At 47.5% G+C, this 22,186-nt stretch overlaps 1 protein-coding gene across 1 annotated transcript in view; it reads right to left on the reverse strand.

Annotated features, from left to right (window-relative positions):
* Positions 1-814: 814 nt before the first annotated feature.
* Positions 815-22,186, reverse strand: part of NT5C1B (5'-nucleotidase, cytosolic IB) — a 101,388-nt gene continuing 80,016 nt past the window's right edge. The window contains exons 6-7 of the mRNA XM_075338785.1: positions 15,250-15,434; positions 815-2,252 (exon numbers count right to left, since the gene is read on the reverse strand). Coding sequence (XP_075194900.1) covers positions 1,794-2,252; positions 15,250-15,434 — 644 coding nt within the window. The 3' untranslated portion in view covers positions 815-1,793. The remainder of the gene's footprint in view (positions 2,253-15,249; positions 15,435-22,186) is intronic.

A 22,186-nucleotide genomic window follows, 5' to 3' on the forward strand; every position in this document is an offset into this window, starting at 1 on the left:
TGTGGTATGATCAGACCATGTCCCTGTACGGTCAGACACGGCCATTACACAGTACACAGCAGAGACATATGTATAAGATTATCTCAGCACAGGAACATTCTTTTTAAACATATCCAATTGTAGAGCATATTATTATTCCAATCTCTATTGATAAAAATTGATTTTATTTGGTAGACAACCCCTTTAAAGTCCAGCACATTCTTGTTAAAAAAACAAATGCAATTTTTGTATTGAAGAAATTTGTTAACAAACAGCCAGCCCAATTGTCAAGATGCTCAATAACAATTGACATGTGACGTTCTTCGAACCAGTATGATTCTCTTTTAAGTTTTTTTTTACCACACTAGATCAAAACATGGGAACTGGGCTGGGTTTTTTACAGAAACTCTTAAATAAAGAAATTGGAATTTAAGGATATGCTGGACCTTGATATTGCTTAGACGTTTGTGAATTAGTGAAGCCAGTATGACTGTCAAACTTTTACATGGGTAAGATCCTGAGGAAGAAGCCAGAGACTTTGAAACGCGTTGAATGATTAATTTTTTTACAATCCTGCATGATATCATCATTTTACAGCAGTGCAGAAAAAAAAACCTTAAAGGTAACCTGACAGCAGCAGATTTGGGGCCTATAAGCTGCAGCCACCACCAGTGAGCTCTTTTATACAGCATTCTAACATGCGGTATATAAGAGCCCGGGCCGCTGTGTAGAACGTAAAAATCACTTTATAATTCTCACCTAAGGGGCGGTGCGGTGCAGATGGGTCATATAGGCGTCTCTGTTCTCCGGTGCCGGCGCCTCCTCTTTTGGCCATCTTCATCCTTCTTCTTAAGCCTCTGTGCATAACGTGTCCTACCTCATACACACTTGCCGGTCCCGCGCAGGCGCGCTACAATACTTTGATCTGCCCTGCTCAGGGCAGATCAAAGTGTGCCTGCGAAGGATCTCAATGGTGGCAAGTGTGGATAACTTAGGACGCGTCATGCAGCCCGGCTTCAGAAGAAGGACGACAAAGATGGCCGAAAGAGGAGGCGCCGGCACCGTAGAACGGAGACTCCTATATGAACCAACTCCACCGCAGAGACCATTTAGGTAAGTAATATAAAGTGATTTTTACGTTCTACACAGAGGCCTGGGTGCTTATATACAGCATGTTAGGATGCTGTATATAAGAGCCCACTGGTGGTGGTCGCTGCTTATAGGCCCTAAATCTGCTGACAGGATCCCTTTAATTCCATCCTATGCAATGTATTATACACCAGAAATTGCTGTAACTTCTGGCACAGATCTCTGCCAACCCATGGAAAGGGGGCAATAACAACAAACTGAGGGAAACTTCTTTTCTACCACTGATTGGATCGGTGAATGACCAAGAAACTATTGGCTTCAACTTAATACAGGTTTATAGTTTTGTTTCTGTCAAGCAATTTTCTATTCTTAAAACACAAAAAGGTCAAGATGACAAAAAGCACCACTGTTTTCCTAGTGAACTGGTAGAAAGACCACTGAAGACTCCTCTAAATGTCTATTTTTGATGTAAGGAGGCAATAATTGGCCATAAGTGACCGGATTCCTCCTCATGGGCCAGACCCCTGCTGTAGTGCCAATACATCTTGGCTTCAAGGATGAGTTGATATCTTACTAATAGTTGGAGATATATCTGCTCATCCATGGCTTTCTCAAGACAAATCGATTTCTTAACTGACTCAAACAGTGGATGGGAAAATTACTTTCATCATAAACTCAAAATTACCCAAATTATTTACATACAAGGTTGCCTAAATATAGAATCTCTATTTCTTTTCTGGTTGCTTCTTAGCGTCGTCCTTTAAGGCGGATTTCTTTTCGGGTTCCTTCTTGGCTTCCTCCTGTAAGGCTGGTTTATTTTCTGGTTCCTTCTTGGCTTCCTCCTTTAAGGCTGATTTGTGATACTTTTGACCAATCCCGTAGGGAACATGAGCAGCAATTGTACCCAGTTCATGAGCACCTTCGATGTGAAACATCTGGTCATCAAAGAATAGATGAGGCCGAATTTTGTCTAAAATTGGTCCTTTCGGGGCCCCGGCAAGGAAAAGTGCTTCATCTACCTCCAGACCCCAGGCACGCAAGGTCTTCAAGGCTCGGGCACCGGAGCTGGCGGCACTTCTGGCGGTGACAAGGTAGGTCCTTATCGGGCACTTCAGACGAGCATCTTTGGCGTAAAACTTCCTTTGCATCTTCCCTAATGCTTCTAGAAAGCATTTCAATGGCCCCTGTAAGAAACATGGGTATGTTTTCCATTAAATGCTATATACATGTTTTTTTTGTGGCACCGGCAACATTTACATCTATTTAAATTCTGGATAACTCAGATTACAAAATCTTGAATACATTGCAAGGAATAATCATGTTATAAATAATTGTAATATTTGCTAATAGAAGCTGTTTATAGCAGGCAGCTTAGTTTGTGTAATCCTGTCTGGCACTGGGCATAGACTTGGCACCAGGTACTGTGGCACTAAAATCGCATAACAATTCTGCTCCAGTGTTGTGAAAACGTAGACTAACAAATACTCGGAGCGTCGTATGATACTGGTAGCATTGTACAGGTCTGCTCTAAACGAACGCAGCCCGTAGTCACAACATTGGAAGAGTAAGGTCAACCTTTTCTGTACTTGGAATCACGTATACTTTACAAGACGCCTTAGTCATGTACAGGACACCAAGCAGTGGGACGTCTACAATATAAGAAGGGGTCTTGTCCACATAGATGTCCAGATGTACAGTACACTAGTTTCATGATCTGTCTATAGGCAAGTGATCATCACAATGTTGGATTCATATTCTGAGGGCCTCAAATGCATCTAATATCCATCCATCCATCCATCCATCCATCCATCCATCCATCCATCCATCCATCAATCTATATCCATCCATCCATCCAGAGTAAATCACACCCCTACACTATCATGCTCAGGTGCTTGGTAGTCATAAAGAGAAGTTGGATGCTCAGATGGGCGTGATTTGAGTACCCGAATATAATGGAACTCAATGGAAATTGAAGCATTTCCCGGAGAAATGCTCACGTTCCCCTATGACTTCCATTATACTCAGCTACTCGAGTCGCACCTATCCGAGTGTCCAACTGCTTGTTATGAGTACCTGGCACTAAAGCATGGTAGTCCTCGCTGATCATGAGATATGACACTTTGATACAACATAAAGTAATCAAGGTCCAGCTTGAATAATAGTGTAACTTTTGTGTATCCTCTAAATAAGTCAACAAACAGCCATTAATGTCTAAATCGCTAGCAACAAAATTGAGTACACCCCCTCAAGTGAAAAGGGCCAAACTGTGCCCTATTAGCCATTTTCCATCCTCGGTGTCATGTGACTAGTACTACAAAGTTTCCGGTGTGAATGGGAAGCAGGTGTTTTACATTTGGTGATATCGCTGACATATTCTCTTACTGGTCACTGGATGTTAAACATGGCGCATCATGGCAAATAATTCTTTAAATATAAGAGGATTGAAAACATCCAGACACTGAGCTGCAGCACTGTGGCCAGGATCATACTGCAGTTTAGCAAGACAGGTTCCATCGCCATGCTCAATCAAAGAAGTTGAGTGCACGTGCTCAGCGTTATATCCAGACGTTGTCTTTTCAAAATAGACGTATGAGTGCTGGCAGCATTGCGGATACCGCCTGTCAGTGCTCGGACCATACGCCATACATTACATCACATAGGCCTGCATGTCTGTTGTCCCAGAAGAAAACCTCTTCTAAACATAATGCACAAAAAAGCCTCAGTTTGTAGAAGACAATCAGACTAAAGACATGGATTACTGGAACCATGTCCTGTGGTCTGATGAGACCAAGATAAACTTATTTGGATCAGATTGTGTCAACCAGGTGAGGAGTACAAAGACAAGTGTGTTCTGCCTACAGTCAAGAATGGTGGTAGGAGTGTCATTGTTTGGGGCTGCATGAGTGCTGCAGCTGTGGGGAACTACAGATCATTGAGGGAACCATAATTGTCAACATGTACTGTGACATACTGAAACAGAGCATGATCCCCTCCCTTCATATTCCAACATCATAATGACCCTAGAAACATCTCCAAAATGACCACTCTCTTCCTAAAGACACTGAGGATAGAGGTGCTGGACTGGCCAAGCATGCCTACAGACCTAAACCCTACTGAGCATCTGTGGGGCCTCCTCAAATGGAAGGTCGAGGAGCGCAAGGTCTGTAACATCCACCAACTCCGTGATGTTGTCATGGAGGATGGAAGCGGCTCTAGTGAACTCCATGCCCAAGAAAATGCAGGAAGTGCTTAAAATTAATGCTGGCTACACAATATTTACACTTTGGGCACAATTTGACTATTTTCTCTTAGGGGTGTACTCACTTTTGTTGCCAGCTGTTTAAACATTAATGGCTGTGTACTGAGTTATTTAGAGGGCACCAAATTTACACTGGTATAGAAGCTTCACACTGACTACTGTACATTGTATCAAAGTGTCAGATCTTTAGTGTTGTCGCACAAAAAAAATACAATAAAAAAATTTAAAAAATGTAAGGGGTGTACTCACTTTTGTAATATGCTGTATCCATCTTTCTATCTATATATCTATCTAGGGGCATATATGAAGGGGGGGAGGTCGAGTGGGGCATTTGCCCCATGTGGAGTTGGTAGGGGACGTCCTCTGGCCTTCTGATGTGGCGGTGTCACACACACACACACAATGACAAGCAAAACGTTAATATTTTGAACTTTTGACTTTCAGGCGCCATATCTCACCATCCACTACAGCTTTGACTGTGAGACTACCTTGTTTTAATAGACAATCATCTTGGTTATCTCATTCACAAATTTGATTTGCAACTATATAGCAAATTATAAGTTAAGCAGTCTCTTGTCATGTCACTGTTACATGGCATTGTTACTGTTTTGCTTTTTAAATCTAATTTTTAATTTTTATTATTTTGTAAATCAACCTTTAGCTTTCAACATGGTCTGAATCCTTCCGGCCATGCTCTCCATCAGATTCAAGTATCTTTCAACCAAAGTCTGATCCCAGGTCTCTTCTACATGTTCCCAATGTTGGTGCATACTGGTCGACTCACTTGGGTACAACTTTTTCTTCAATTCTACTCTCAAGTGTTTGATTGGCTGAGGTCTGGGGACTGTGGGGGCCAATCCAGCACCTCTAATTCATTGTCTTTGAACCATTTCTTCATCAATCTCAACATATGCTTCAGGTCATTGTCCTGCTGGAACACTATGTCATCCTTTTCCTACCCATAATGCCAGAATGTAGAAAGTAACTTGTCTTGTAGGATAATCACATACGCTCAGCACTGAGACCACCATCGATCCTGGTGAAGTATCCAATGCCTTTAAGTGTGAAACAACACCATATTATCAGGCTTCCTCTATGGAACTTGACAGTTTGTTCAATTTATTGATCCGTTTGCCCCTTTTTACTCATGTTTCTTCCAAACCCATCAGAGCCTAGTCAAATTGACTAAAGCAGGCTTTACACGCTACGATTTCTCTACAGCGATCTCCTTGGGGTCACGGATTTTGTGACGCACATCCGGCCGCTGTAGCGATGTCGTAGCATGTGACTTCTAGGAGCGAATTTGGATCGTTGCAAAAACGTCCAAAATCGCTCCTCGCTGACATGGGGGTCCGCTGCCAGTTATCGCTGCTGTCGCTGGGGCGAAGTTGATCCTCGTCCCTGCGGCAGCACGCATCGCTACGTGTGACGCCACAGGAACGAGGATCATCTCCTACCTGCCTCCGGCCACAATGCGGAAGGAAGGTGGTGGGCGGGATGTTACGTCCCACTCATCTCTGCCCCTCCGCTTTCATTGGGCGGCCGCTTAGTGACGTCGCTGTGACGCCAAACGGACCGTCCCCTTAGAAAGGAGGCAGTTCGCCGGTCACAGCGAAGTCGAAGGGCAGGTAAGTACATGTGATGGGGGTGTGTGATTTTGTGCACAACGGGCAGCGATATGCCCATCGCGCACAAACTATGGGGGCGTGTCTCATGCTAGCGATATCGGGCCGGATATCGCAGCATATAAAGCCACCCTTAGTCTCATTGCTCCAAATCACCCGTTTCCAATCTTCTACTGTCCAATTTTCGTTCTTCTTTGCAAACTCGAGCTGATGCTTCTTATGATGATATTGAAGTCGAGTCTTCCTCATTTGCACAGTGCCGGCATGGCCGTCTGTGATCTTACTACTATGAAGCCTCTATAGCCATATTTGTTGTGCTAGAACTGATAGACTTTGTGATGAGCCGACTTGTTGACTCTGATATTTTGCCTGGACGTCCACCTTTTGGCTTTTCAATGGATGGACGTATATCATTTCAAATTCTTTCAACTTTCTTGGCACTCACACGATGCAGTTTGGCAATTTTCTTACCTGAGAGACCGGCATCTATGGTATGGATGATGAAGTTTCTCTTTATTTGGGAAATTTTCATTTGGGCTCTTCATCGATTAGAAGCAGTGACTTTTTGCTTACGCTGCTTTCACACATCCGGTTTGAGCCATGCGGCTCAATCCGGCTGTGAAACCTATGCAACGGATGCGGTGAAAACACCGTATCCTTTGCATAAGTTTTTTACATGCGGCCCGTCCGGTTTTTGCCGCTTGCGGCATGCTACTGAGCATGCACAGTGGCAAAAACCGCATGCGGCGGCCGGATGCTGTTTTTGCCGCATCCGGCATCCACAGGGATGCATTGAGAAAAGCGCTGCATCGGCCGGATGCGGCGCGATGCGTTTTTTTTTTGCCGCACAAAAAAACGTGCCAGGCAACGTTCCATCCGGCCGCCGCATCGGCTAAATCTGCCGCATGCGGCAAAAAACGGACCGAACGCAAGACCACGCGGCACAATGCGGCACTAATTAAAGTCTATGCAGGAAAAACGCAACCGGCAGCTAAAAAAAACGGTTGCGTTTTTCCTGCAAAGTGCTGGATTGTGCCGCATAGCAAAAACCGGAGGTGTGAAAGCAGCCTTAGCAATCAACCTAATAACACACTGAGGTATTGGGGAATGTAAAAACATGTTGCAATTTATAGTATACAGGAAGAACATTTTTCCACCACCAGGAGCAAAGAATCTGCATAACTTATTAGATGCTAAATAGTTGCATGACAATTTATGTATGAGATAGCCAAGATCAAGATGACTGTCTATAAAATGAAGATAGTCTCTTGCTCAACCTATAGTGGATGGTGAGATATGGAGCGTGAAAGAAAAAAGGTTCAAAGCATTGTTACCGTTTTGATTGTCAGTGTGTGTAATGTATATATCTATTTGCTAAGATATTAACTTACTGCCAGTGAATGAACGCTCTTATCATATGCTGCATAATCAGGCAAGGCTCATACATTGCAGCAATCTAGAGGTTTGTGCTGCTGAGGTTTTAGCTCACAGAGCATTGTCTACTCTGCTTCATTGGGCCTGATTCATCAAGAGCATCGTGAACAATTTGATGAGGGGCGTTTTGGAGTCAGACACTCCTGATTCATAAATTGGTCTACTCCTGTCCATGAATCTGGAGCATCTGACGTGTGACGTGCAAATCCATGCGCTACACCAGAAATCTCACTCCAGTCAGGTAGCAGAGTAAGATTTCTGGAATAGGGAATGCCACAGCTCGTCATGAATTCGACAGGCTGTGGTGTTCTCCTCCGCCCATGTTGTCGGAGCTAAGAGAACCAAGTGTAAAAACTTTGAAAATTTGCAAAACCCAGGTGCAACTCTGAGTTGCGATTACATATTGAGACATTTGAAAGCTTTTATGCCAGAATTCTGATGTGAAAACCTATGAATAGGGTCCGGTATTTGCCATCAATGAATGAGCACATAGCTGTAAAGAACTATCTAGAAAATAATGAAGATATAAAGACCCCGATTCATCAAGCATGGCATTTTGAACGCAAGTAGGAAATGCAAGATGCAATATGTGCCAAATTCATTAAGAGGCGGGCACCCAAAGGGGTGTTCACACAAACAAAGTTAACGTTACAGTTGATTTTAATCAATAGATCTTGGAATAATAAGAATTTCCACAATTGGACGTTATATAAAATGTTCCTGTGCTGAGAGAATCTTATATATGTGCCCCTGCTGTGTACTGTGTAATGGCTGTGTCTGACCGTACAGGAACATGGTCTGATCATACCACAGGTCCTGGGCAGAGGAGGACACAAAAGAGAATAGAAACATTACAGCACGGGATCGTAGCTAATTCTTTTTGTGAGGTAAAGCCTTTCCCTGCCTGTTTTTAAAAAATGTTTTTACCTCAAAGAAATAATTATTTGCGATCTCATGCTGTAATGTCTTTATATTCTGTTATGTCCTCCCTGGGCCAGGAGCTGTGGTATGATCAGACCATGTTCCTGTACAGTCAGAAACGGCCATTACACAGTACATAGCAGGGACACATTTACAGTCATATGAAAAAGTTTGGGCACCCCTATTAATGTTACCTTTTTTCTTTATAACAATTTGGGTTTTTACAACAGCTATTTCAGTTTCATATATCTAATAACTGATGGACTGAGTAATATTTCTGGATTGAAATGAGGTTTATTGTACTAACAGAAAATGTGCGATCCGCATTTAAACAGAATTTGACCGCTGCAAAAGTATGGGCACCTCAACATAAAAAGTGACATTAATAGTGACATTAATATTTTGTAGATCCTCCTTTTGCAAAAATAACAGCCTCTAGTCGCTTCCTGTAGCTTTTAATGAGTTCCTGGATCCTGGATGAAGGTATATTTGACCATTCCTGTTTACAAAACAATTCCAGTTCAGTTAAGTTTGATGGTCGCCGAGCATGGACAGCACGTTTCAAATCATCCCACAGATTTTCAATGATATTCATGTCTGGGGACTGGGATGGCCATTCCAGAACATTGTAATTGTTCCTCTGCATGAATGCCTGAGTAGATTTGGAGCGGTGTTTTGGATCATTGTCTTGCTGAAATATCCATCCCCTGCGTAACTTCAACTTCATCACTGATTCTTGCACATTATTGTCAAAAATCTGCTGATACTGAGTTGAATCCATGCGACCCTCAACTTTAACAAGATTCCCGGTGCCCGCACTGGCCACACAGCCCCAAAGCATGATGGAACCTCCACTAAATTTTACTGTGGGTAGCAAGTGCTTTTCTTAGAATGCCGTGTTTTTTTGCCTCCATGCATAACACCTTTTTGTATGACCAAACAACTCAATCTTTGTTTCATCAGTCCACAGGACCTTCTTCAAAAATGTAACTGGCTTGTCCAAATGTGCTTTTGCATATCTCAGGTGACTCTGTTTGTAGCGTGCTTGCAGAAATGGCTTCTTTCGCATCACTCTCCCATACAGCTTCTCCTTGTGCAACGTGCGCTGTATTGTTGACCGATGCACATTGACACCATCTGCAGCAAGATGATGCTGCAGGTCTTTGGAGGTGGTCTGTGGATTGTCCTTGACTGTTCTCACCATTCTTCTTCTCTGCCTTTCTGATATTTTTCTTGGCCTGACACTTCTGGGATTAACAAGAACTGTACCTGTGTTCTTCCATTTCCTTACTATGTTCCTCACAGTGGAAACTGACAGTTTATATCTCTGAGACAACTTTTTGTATCCTTCCCCTGAACAACTATGAATAATCTTTGTTTTCGGATCATTTGAGAGTTGTTTTGAGGAGCCCATGATGCCACTCTTCATAGGAGATTCAAATAGGAGAACAACTTGCAAGTGGCCACCTTAAATACCTTTTCTCATGATTGGATACACCTGCCTATGAAGTGCAAAGCTCAATGAGGTTACAAAACAAATTTAGTGCTTTAGTAAGTCAGTAAAAAGTAGTTAGCAGTGTTCAAATCAAGAAATTGATAAGGGTGCCCATACTTTTGCCCGGGCCAAATTTTGTTTAAATGCGGATTGCACATTTTCTGTTAGTACAATAAACCTCATTTCAATCCAGAAATATTACTCAGTCCATCAGTTATTAGATATATGAAACTGAAATAGCTGTTGCAAAAACCCAAATTGTTATAAAGAAAAAAGGTTAACATTAATAGGGGTGCCCAAACTTTTTCATATGACTGTATAAGATCTCAGCACAGGAACCTTTTTTTTTTAATCACATCCAATTGTGGAAATTATTATTATTCCAAGGTCTATTTATTAAAATGAACTTTGTTCCTCCCTCTCCCAACCTTCCCAAACCCAATATTGCCATTTCTGTGTGTGGTTCTACCATTACGCCCCACCAGCATGCCCACTGTCTTGGGGTTATATTTGACTCTGATCTCTCCTTTACTCCCCATATTCGTTCACTCGCTCGTTAGCAACAGGTATGATGTTGTTCCTCGTTCCTGCGGCAGCACACATCGCTGTGTATGAAGCCACAGGAGCGAGGAACATCTCCTTACCTGCGTCCCGCCTGCAATGAGGAAGGAAGGAGGTGGGCGGGATGTTTACATCCCGCTCATCTCTGCCCCTCCGCTTCTATTGGCCGCCTGCCATGTGACGTCGCTGTGACACCGCACAACCCGCCCCCTGCGACGTCGCAGGGCAGGTAAGTGCGTGTGAAGCTGCCGTAGCGATAATGTTCACTACGGCACCTATAACAAGATATCGCATCTGCAACGGGGGCGGGGACTATAACGCTCGGCATCGATACAATCGGCTAGCGATGTCGCAGAGTGCAAAGCACCCCTTACTGTCGCTCTCATTCATTCTCACCTGGATTATTGTAATTCTTTACTAATTGGTCTCCCTGTTATTAAACTCTCCCCTCTCCAATCCATTCTGATTGCCACAGCCATGATTATTTTCCTATCCAACCGCTTCACTAATGACTCTGCTCTGTGCCAGTCATTGCACTGGTTGCCTATCCGCTACAGAATACAATATAAACTTATCGCTCTGACCCACAAAGCTCTCTACAGTTCCGTAACGCCCTACATCTCCTCCCTCACCTCTGTCTATCACCCCACCCGTGCCCTCCGCTCTGCTAATGACCTAAGACAGACATCCTTAAAAATTCGAACCTCCCACTCCCGTCTTCAAGATTTCTCACGAGCTGCGCCTATGCTCTGGAACACACTACCAAGAACAATCCGATTAAATCCCAACATCCACACCTTTAAACGTGCCTGAAAAACGCATTTCTTTAGACTAGTGTGGCGCCCTGGACAAGCCAGGGGCCACAGATAACAACACACACCCCCCACCCCCAGCAGTTTCACAGCAGACATCCCCAGTGAAACTTGATTCCTTTCCTCGGGCTCAGACTGACACACCAGGTGGGCGGAGTCAGGAGATGGAGACGCCCACCCAGGAGTTAGCTGGCCTGAGGCAGGAAACAAGCCCAGACAAGTCTAGGAGAGAAAGAGAGAGGAGGTCTGCAGAGAGGCAGACGCAGACTGGGGCCTAGGATTGGAGCCTAGGGCCCTCGTGCAGCAGAGAGTCAGGCAGACGGTAGTGGCCCTCTGCAGGGAGCCGAGGAGACAGTTGGTGGAACCGTAGGTAGCCAGGGCTGGGCGGTGGCCCACCGGTACTGAATCGGGGAGCCAGCTGGAAGCCGGAGCGCAGGAGGAGTGTACGGAAGGTGCAGGAAAGGACTTACACCACCAAACTGGGTCAGGGGAAAACACCGCAGCGTCTGTGGGACCCGTCCATCCAGCCGAGTGTTTTACTAAGAACTGTGTCCGGATTTCTGACTGAGTGAGTACCACCGTGCCGTGCGGCACAGCACTGCCCCTGCGACCCTGCACCTCACCAGGCCCCGCAACCCGCCTGCCATCATCCCCAGCTTCCCCATCACCGGGCCCCGGGACAACCAACCCCCTACCCACGGAGGGGAGGACTAACATCTAGCTGCTCCCTGTCACCGCTCCCGGGATCCCCATACAGAGCAGCGGTGGTGTCCACACAATCACCACAACCGTGGGTGGCATCACGGACAATAAATCTCCCTTACCAAATCCCCTTTTACTGTGGAGCCTGGGATCACAGACCGGGTCATGCCACCGTGATACCCACAGAAGTGACCCCGTGGCCCGGATCTGAGTGCCCCTGGTCCCCGGGCGACACATTTGGCGTCACAAACAGGATCCTACCGCTCTGCCGTTTGGTAGAGGTGCGCCTTGTTACCGCCGGAGGTGTCCGGCCGGAAAATTTCAGAAGCCGCCATCTTTGGCGCGAAAATTTCCCGCTCGAGCGTCTTCCTCGAGCAGGAAAGGCGCGAAAGTGGAGCCCCGCCCCCTGAAGAAGGAAGTGCTAAAAAGAGGCTAAGGGGGACGGGATAGCGTCCGGCCGCATGTGAACCACGGCTGTGGAAGCAGGGACGCCAGGACTTTGCCAGTGTTTGGTTCCTGGAACACCGCTGCACGAGATGTCCCGTCCGTCTGGCACCGCTGAAACCTCGGTGCCCGCGGCCAACGCCCCGACCGACCCGTTACCCCTGTCACCGGTAGCGGAGCTTGCAGCATCTGCGAGGGAGGGCCCAGACCTGGGGTCCCCAGGTCTTACCATCGTCACTGCTCTGCCACCGGTCCCGGCTTCCATCCCGGCCGCGACGGAGATGACGACGGCTCCGGCAGTCCGCCCGGCCGCAACGGCAGCGAAGCACCCATCCCGTTAACTATCTGGGCAGCCTGGTTCTGGACTGGGGTCAAGGGGTGCTGCCCATTTCTTAGGGGCAGCATCAGGGCCAGGTTGTTTGGGTGGGTGACTGAAGGACCCGTTCCACTGTTATTATTAAAAGTGTTTGATTACTGTTGCAACGTTAAAGAAATGTGCATCCCGTTGTGGGAAGATTGAAAATGCTTGTGTTTAATGTTTTAATCTTTTGCAGTTTAAAAAATAAAAATAAAACCGGTGATGGACGGGCAGCCCGCGGACGGTCTGTATTTTGCTAAGGGGGAATGTGGCGCCCTGGACAAGCCAGGGGCCACAGATAACAACACACACCCCCACCCCCAGCAGTTTCACAGCAGACATCCCCAGTGAAACTTAATTCCTTTCCTCGGGCTCAGACTGACACACCAGGTGGGCGGAGTCAGGAGATGGAGACGCCCACCCAGGAGTTAGCTGGCCTGAGGCAGGAAACAAGCCCAGACAAGTCTAGGAGAGAAAGAGAGAGGAGGTCTGCAGAGGCAGTCGCAGACTGGGGCCTAGGATTGGAGCCTAGGGCCCTCGTGCAGCAGTCAGGCAGACGGTAGTGGCCGTCTGCAGAGAGTCGGGGAGACAGTTGGTGGAACCGTAGGTATCCGGGGCTGGGCGGTGGCCCACCGTCTGAATCGGGGAGCCAGCTGGAAGCCGGAGTGCAGGAGGAGTGTACGGAAGGTGCAGGAAAGGACTTGCACCACCAAACTGGGTCAGGGGAAAACACCGCAGCGTCTGTGGGACCCGTCCATCCAGCCGAGTGTTTTACTAAGAACTGTGTCCTGATTTCTGGCTGAGTGAGTACCACCGTGCCGTGCGGCACAGCACTGCCCCTGCGACCCTGCACCTCACCAGGCCCCGCAACCCGCCTGCCATCATCCCCAGCTTCCCCATCACCGGGCCCCGGGACAACCAACCCCCTACCCACGGAGGGGAGGACTAACATCTAGCTGCTCCCTGTCACCGCTCCCGGGATCCCCATACAGAGCAGCGGTGGTGTCCACGCAATCACCACAACCATGGGTGGCGTCACGGACAATAAATCTCCCTTACCAAATCCCCTTTTACTGTGGAGCCTGGGATCACAGACCGGGTCACGCCACCGTGATACCCACAGAAGTGACCCCGTGGCCCGGATCTGAGTGCCCCTGGTCCCCGGGCGACACATTAGCCTATCACCTCACCGCCCTGATCTAATCTAGTCCCTTTTTGCCCTTCATAAAATGTACTTCCAATTCTTGTCCCCTGGATCTTCTGGTTCCTTCCTCTTCATGTACGTTTTTACACTCTGTATGTATAAATTCTGGCTGGCGACCGGTCCATGCAGCTGGTTTTGACTACTCTATTATATTGATGGCTGGACCATATATGACAAGCTTTTCTCCCCCCATTCACCTTTTGTGCCTCCCCTATTTCCTCATAGACTGTATCTTACGAGCAGAGCTCTCACTCCTCCTGGTATCTGAATTTTGTTATTTTATATTGTCTCATATTGTCTGTACATGTCCCCTCTGAATTGTAAAGTCCTATTATGTTGGCGCTATAGAAATAAAACTTCTTATTATTACTATTATTGTTTATGAGAAAACCTCTTTAGTGAATTTGGTGCATCTTTACAGCAGTCAGGGGCTGGAGTACATTTCTGTTGTCATTTACTTTTGAGGCATGAATTATCATGAATTTATCAGGCTCCGTTGGACATAACGCATCCAAGCTCAGCCTACTTTTCTTAGGGGTACTTTGCACACTACGACATTGCAAGTGCGATGTCGGTGGGGTCAAATCGAAAGTGACGCACATCCGGCATCGCTGTCGACATCGGAGTATGTGAATCCTTTTTACTACGATTAACGAGCGCAAAAGCGTCGAAATCGTATGATCGGTGTAGTGTCGGTCATTTCCAGAATTTCGGAAGGACCGATGTTACGATGTTGTTCCTCGTTCCTGCGGCAGCACACTTCGCTGTGTATGAAGCCGCAGGAGCGAGGAACATCTCCTTACCTGCGTCCCGGCTGCAATGAGGAAGGAAGGAGGTGGGCGGGATGTTTACGTCCCGCTCATCTCCGCCCCCCTGCTTCTATTGGCCGCCTGCCGTCGCTGTGACGGCGCACGACCCGCCCCCTTAGGAAGGAGGCGGGTCGCCGGCCAGAGCGACGTCGCAGGGCAGGTAAGTGCGTGTGAAGTTGCCGTAGCGATAATGTTCGCTACGGCAGCTATCACAAGATATCGCAGCTGCGACGGGGGCGGGGACTATCGCGCTCGGCATCGCAAGCATCGGCTTGCGATGTCGTAGTGTGCAAAGTACCCCTTATATTAGGTGGAGATAGCCCGGACTGATGCAAGTTGCAATATTTTAAGTGATTTTGAATAGCGAAAAAAAAGAGTCAACATTTCCAATCAGTTTTACTCCAGAATTCTGGTGAAAACACCTTCATGACTTGGGGCAACAATCTATTAGGAAAGATAAAAAAGAACTGCTCATTACAGTAAAGAAACCTAATGCATGTAAAAAACATTAGGCCCTGTTAAATGTCCCTATGGGTGACTTGTATAGGATGCAATACCTGCGCCAGTGGTTTGTTCTCAAACTGTTTCTCATGTTCAAAGAAAGAGTCCAAGCCTCTTTCTTTAACAATTTGCTCAGACTCATCAGAAAACAGGACGGCATCCCCATCAAAAGCCACTCGCAGCTCCTTCTCTGGTAGGACAACGTCTCTCTTTGCAATAAACATGGTGGCGGCTGCAATTCCTGAAATGAGAAAGTGAATCAAGTTGGTAAGTACAATAACACAGGCGCTAAAATCAGGTCGTCACGCTGGGAGCACAATGTTGTATTACATTGGTTTCTTTCATAGGAGCTGTTCGTATTGCCTTTAGTGATGAGCGAGCACTGCCATGCGCGGATGCTTGGTAATCGTAACCAGCAGTTGGACGCTCGGATGGGCACGACTCGTGTACCGAGTATAATGGAAGGCAATGGAGAACTCGAGCATTTTTACAGAAGATCTCTATTATACTCGGTGCACAAGTCGAGCCAGTGCACGCGTTCAACTGCTCATTACAATTACCCAAGCATTGTAGTGCTCACTCATCAATACCTGTCAATCTATCCTTCTATGGACTGTATCTTCCATCCACCTTTCCATCTATCTATCTATCCTATGTATCTTTCCATGCATCTATCCATTCATCCTTCCCATCCATCCATCTAGCCATCCATCCATCCATCCATCTATCCATTCATCCATCCATCTATCCATCCATCTATCCATCCATCTATCCATTCATCCATCCATTCATCCATCCATTCATCCATCCATCCATCCATCCATCCATCCATCCATCCATCCATCCATCCATCCATTCATCCATCTATCCATTCATTCATCCATCCATTCATCCATCCATCTATCCATTCATCCATCCATCTATCCATTCATCCATCTATCCATTCATCCATCCATCCATCCATTCATCCATCCATCTATCCATCTATCCATTCATCTATCCATTCATCTATCCATCTATCCATCCAACCATCCATCTATCCATTCATCCTTCCTATCTATCCATCCTTCTAGCCAGCCAGCCATCCATCTGTCCATTCATCTATCCATTCATCTATCCATCCATCTTTCAATCTATCCTTCTAGCCCTCATCAAGCCTTCCATCCAACCATCCTTCTTTCTATCCATCTTTCTTTCCATCCATCCATCCTTCCATCCATCGTATCTACTCCTTTATTTCTACCTACCAACAATCAAAGCATAGAATCTGTAAGCGCCAAAATGTATGCAAACATTGAATAATATGACACTTAAACTGCATTACTGCTATATAGACTACACATATGAAATGAAGGTACTTATTACAAATTGTTCCACTAATTTGAGCCCAACAGCTCCAACTATGTATGTACTATAGAAAAAAAATGAAGATATTCAACAGTGCAGGTATTAGAGCAAAGGGCCCAAGGACAACTGAGTAAAGATGCACTTATACAGCAAGATTGTGGCGCCCCTGAGTGTCAGGTGCCACAGGGTACTACATCTAACCCCGGATTCCTGGAAGATCAGTGCTGGTAACCATCACAACACACACAAGTCCACGCACTTTTCCCCAGACTGGGTGACATGCTAGAGTTGGAACTAAGGGATGGCCCCCTACTAGTGGGGACTCATCCAATACAGTAGTCAGAAACCTGGGAGGAGGAGGGGCTATTCAGTGGAGTAAGGGAAGACGGACATCTTGTCAAATAGTGAAAAGTCAGACAGACAGTCAGTCAGAAGTTGACGTGCTGACGGGACGTGTAAAGTGACTTACTGAGTAAAAGGAAGTATGGTTGCCTGGGAGAGTACAGCGTGAGTACTCACTGGACCGAGCACCGGCGGGGTACAGAACCCTAGTTTAGGAAGGCGCTTCAGGCTCACCTGATAACAATCTGCCCGGTGAGGGGACCATCAAGGACCTTACCGATGTTAGTGTCTGAGGCACAGCAGCAAAGAAGGACCTGGGAACGGGGACAGAGGTCCGACTCAAGAGAGGTTCAAGCTGCCTGCCATAAGGGTCAGGACGGAGACACCTGGAGGGGACCTCCAAAACGCTACAGGCCACTGGGACCCAACAACTACAAAGGGGTGCATGGAAGTAAAGCTCACCAGGTCACTACACCGGCACTGGAGCAAAGGGAATACTGGATTGGTAGCCGGGTTGCAGCAACTCCAAACCAGTGAGTAAAGCACAAGTTAAACCGCAGCCCCTGTGTCGTCTGAATTCTTCATACACCTCTGCATCTATATATTACTACCACCATCATCCTCCCCTGGGGCCTAGCCCTACTTGAGGAGGGCCATCACATTTAAGCTGCCCAATACCACTAGCCCCAGCAGTGAGAGACTCTGCAGCGGCAGCTTTATCCATATAGCCTCATACCGCAAGTGGCGTCACCAAAAACACTTTATTTTTATTTGTCCCTTGTACAAAATCCCTTTTCAAGCGACCCCCCCCCCCCCCATGGTCATGGAACTGGGCAACGGCCACTTAGTGATACGTCCCAGTGAATACAAGGCCCGGGACCGAGTACCCCAAAGCCCTGGGGTGCGTCAAAATTATTGTGAAAAACTGATCCTAGGAACCCTCACTCACGATAACCTTGCAGTGTTAATAGACTGCCGATTGCTCGATGAATCTGCAAAGTGCTTGTTGGTTGGGCAAAATGATTTTTGAACCAGGCTTAAAGATCATTGTTCTCAACAGCATTTAGACTAGTGTAAACAAAACTCATGCTGCCGAGAACAATGGCTGCCTGAGCACGCAGAACAATCCATTATAGATCTACTATCGATTATTCAGTGCACTTCAAAAGTGCGGTCTCACTGTGCAAAGAGACTATTAAACCATCACTGATTGGCCAACAAGTTGTTGTTCGGGGACTGCTGAGTGCTGACTAATGTAAGCAGACTTTTTGGTGGCTTGGTCAATTAATACAAAAATAAAAATGACACAGCATTCCCAAGATTAATAAAAAAATAGAAAGTGAACTTTAATCCTGCACTCACAGGGGGCTGGACACGATGACCCTGTGGGTCCCTGCCAATTCTAAGGGGTACTTTGCACACTACGACATCGCAAGCCGATGGTAGCGATGCCGAGCGCGATAGTCCCCGCCCCCGTCACAGCTGCGATATCTTGTGATTGCTGTCGTAGCGAACATTATTGCTACGGCAGCTTCACATGCACTTACCTGCCCTGCGACGTCGTTCTGGCCGGCGAACCGCCTCCTTCCTAAGGGAGCGGATCGTGCGGCGTCACAGCGTCGTCACATGGCAGGCGGCCAATAGAAGCGGCGGAGGGGCGGAGATGAGCGGGACGTAAACATCTCGCCCACCTCCTTCCTTCCTCATTGCAGCTGGGACGCAGGTAAGGTGATGTTCCTCGCTCCTGTGGCTTCATACACAGCGATGTGTGCTGCCGCAGGAACGAGGAACAACATCGTAACATCGGTCCTTCCGAAATTATGGAAATGACCGACGCTACACCGATGATACGATTTCGACACTTTTGCGCTCGCTAATCGTATCAAAAACGTTTTACACACTACGATGTCGACAGCGACGCCGGATGTGCGTCACTTTCGATTTGACCCCACCGACATCGCACCTGCGATGTCGTAGTGTGCAAAGTGCCCCTAACATTCTATGATTCTATGATTCATCTTTGGCATATTTTGGGTTATATGAGTGAATAGATCCACTTTCTTTTTTCACTAATTTTGAGAATGCAGCTTCATTTTTCATCCATCTATCTGTCTGTCATTTGTGGAGGGGTCAGCCGTAGCCCCCGGCCTGGCAGGCATGTCCTCTCTCACATAACTGCTTTCAGACCTCACGTTGTCTGGCCTGTCAGAGGGCCTGAATGAGCCTCCTGTTTGGCCTGACCCTGACAGCAGAGGTTTACACCGCAGAAGCTTAGGCAGCCATGTGTCAGCCTCTCTGATGTGTCTTTCTGTGGAATATGTTGCTACTACAAGAGTGCGGCGGTGCCAAAAGAAGGATAACAAACTATGTACAAAATAATATACACGTAAAAGCCATTACACAATCCCAGCGAGTGATTGGCAGGCTCTGGAAAGTCTCCAAAGTGACCCGACGCTCAACTCCTCAGACGGACACTTCCTACAAAGGGTTTCAGGATGAGACTAATTTACAACCTAAATTATTGGGTAACTTAGCATCATGGCCAAAAAGTTAAAGCGTTGGTTCACCCATGTTTTTTATTTTCTAGATCGATATTATATTGAGAAACAAGGTTTGTCTCAAATACCTTATGTTGGCAATAGTGCCTGTGAGAGGCGCTATTGCAGACCGCTGTTCACCATCGCCTGACCTCTGGCCTCCGTGACCTTGGGGATCCGGTGGCATCATGTCAAGTTCCTGTTACACCGCGGACGGCCGCAGTCTCCGTGAGTGATGGGCTGTGGGCTGTGACAAGCAGTGAAATACCGCCCACAGCCCAGTGACTCAGGAAGACCGAGGCTGGCCGCAGTGATGTGACGTAATCCGGAACTTGATGTGACATCACCGGATCCCCGAGGTCACGGAGGCCGGGGGTCACGGAGCCGGGAACTGCAGTCTGCAATAGCGCGTCTCACAGGCACTATTGCCAACATAAGATATTTGAGACAAACCTTGTTTCTCAATATAATATCGATCTAGAAAATAAAAAAAATATGAGTGAACCACCCTTTTAAGAGAGTCCCTCCTACCATGTGCCAATTATGATACTGGTGTCATCCTGGGACTGGGTTCGCCTGTGTCCTCTGCTCCTCCATCCACCGTGTGCTGCTATTTATATATATATAATTGCCTTATTCTGTCTGTCTTGCTCCAAAATTATGTCATTACAGTGACAACCGTCGCATTGGCTGCTCGGCTTGGCCCAGCCCCGCCCCTTGCACGCATTGGCAGCTCCGCTTGGCACGACCACGCCCCCCCGCACACTGTGGCTGCTCAGCCACGCCCCCGCACACTGTGCCCGCTCTGCCACCCCCCCCCGCACACTGTGTCCGCTCGGCCACGCCCACCTGCACACATTGGGCACCTATACCCCTCCCCCCCAGGACAACTCCACCTATTAGACACCTCCCCCAGGACTATTCCACCTTTCAGACACCTCCCCCCAGGACTACTCCTATTATCCTCCTCTCTCCCCATGACTACTCCTCCTATTATCCTCCTCTCTCGCCAGGACTACTCCTCCTATTATACTCCTCCTCTCCCCCAGGACTACTCCTCCTATTATACTCCTCTCCCCCCAGGGCTACTCCTCCTATTATCCTCCTCTCCCCACAGGACTACTCCCCCTATTATCCTCCTCTCCCCCAGGAATACTCCTCCTATTATCCTCCTCTCCTCCCAGGACTACTCCTCCTATTATCATCCTCTCCCCCAGGACTACTCCTCCTATTATCCTCCTTTCCCCCCAAGGACCACTCCTCCTATTATACTCCCCTCCCCCCAGGACAACTCCTCCTATTATACTCCCCTCCCCCCAGGACTACTCCCCCTATTATCCTCCTTTCCCCCCAGGACTACTCCTCCTATTATCCTCCTTTCCCTACAGGACCACTCCTCCTATTATACTCCCCTCCCCCCAGGACTACTCCTCCTATTATACTCCCCTCCCCCAGGACTACTCCTCCTATTATCCTCCTCTCCCCCCAAGACTACTCCTCCTATTATCCTCCTCTCCCCCCAGGACTACTTCTCCTATTATCCTCCTCTCCCCCCAGGACTACTCCTCCTATTATCCTCCTCTCTCCCCAGGACTACTCCTCCTATTATACTCCTCTCTCCTGAGGACTACTCCTCCTATTATCCTCCTCTCACCCCAGGACTACTCCTCCTATTATCCTCCTCTCCCCCAGGACTACTCCTCCTATTAAACTTCTCTCTCCCCAGGACTACTCCTCCTATTATCCTCCTCTCCCCCCAGGACTACTCCTCCTATTATCCTCCTCTCCCCCCAAGACTACTCCTCCTATTATCCTCCTCTCCCCCCAGGACTACTCCTCCTATTATCCTCCTCTCCCCCCAGGACTACTCCTCCTATTATCCTCCTCTCTCCCCAGGACTACTCCTCCTATTATACTCCTCTCTCCTGAGGACTACTCCTCCTATTATCCTCCTCTCACCCCAGGACTACTCCTCCTATTATCCTCCTCTCCCCCAGGACTACTCCTCCTATTATACTTCTCTCTCCCCAGGACTACTCCTCCTATTATCCTCCTCTCCCCCCAGGACTACTCCTCCTATTATCCTCCTCTCTCCCCAGGACTACTCCTCCTATTATACTCCTCTCTCCCGAGGACTACTCCTCCTATTATCCTCCTCTCTCCCCAGGACTACCCCTCCTATTATACTCCTCTCTCCCCAGGACTACTCCTTCTATTATACTCCTCTCCCCCCAGGACTACTCCTCCTATTATACTCCTCTGTCCCCAGGACTACTCCTCCTATTATACTCCTCTCTCCCCAGGACTACTCCTCCTATTATCCTCCTCTCCCCCCAGGACTACTCCCCCTATTATACTCCCCTCCCCCCAGGACTACTCCTCCTATTATACTCCTCTCCCCCCAGGACTACTCCTCCTATTATCCTCCTCTCCCCCCAGGACTACTCCTCCTATTATCCTCCTCTCTCCCCAGGACTACTCCTCCTATTATCCTCCTCTCCCCCCAGGACTACTCCTCCTATTATCCTCCTCTCCCCCCAGGACTACTCCTCCTATTATCCTCCTCTCCCCCCAGGACTACTCCTCCTATTATCCTCCTCTCTCCCCAGGACTACTCCTCCTATTATCCTCCTCTCCCCCCAGGACTACTCCTCCTATTATCCTCCTCTCCCCCCAGGACTACTCCTCTTATTATCCTCCTCTCCCCCCAGGACTACTCCTCCTATTATACTCCTCTCTCCCGAGGACTACTCCTCCTATTATCCTC

The sequence above is a fragment of the Anomaloglossus baeobatrachus genome, chromosome 3, assembly GCF_048569485.1.
Source record: "Anomaloglossus baeobatrachus isolate aAnoBae1 chromosome 3, aAnoBae1.hap1, whole genome shotgun sequence".
Classification (NCBI taxonomy): domain Eukaryota; kingdom Metazoa; phylum Chordata; class Amphibia; order Anura; family Aromobatidae; genus Anomaloglossus; species Anomaloglossus baeobatrachus.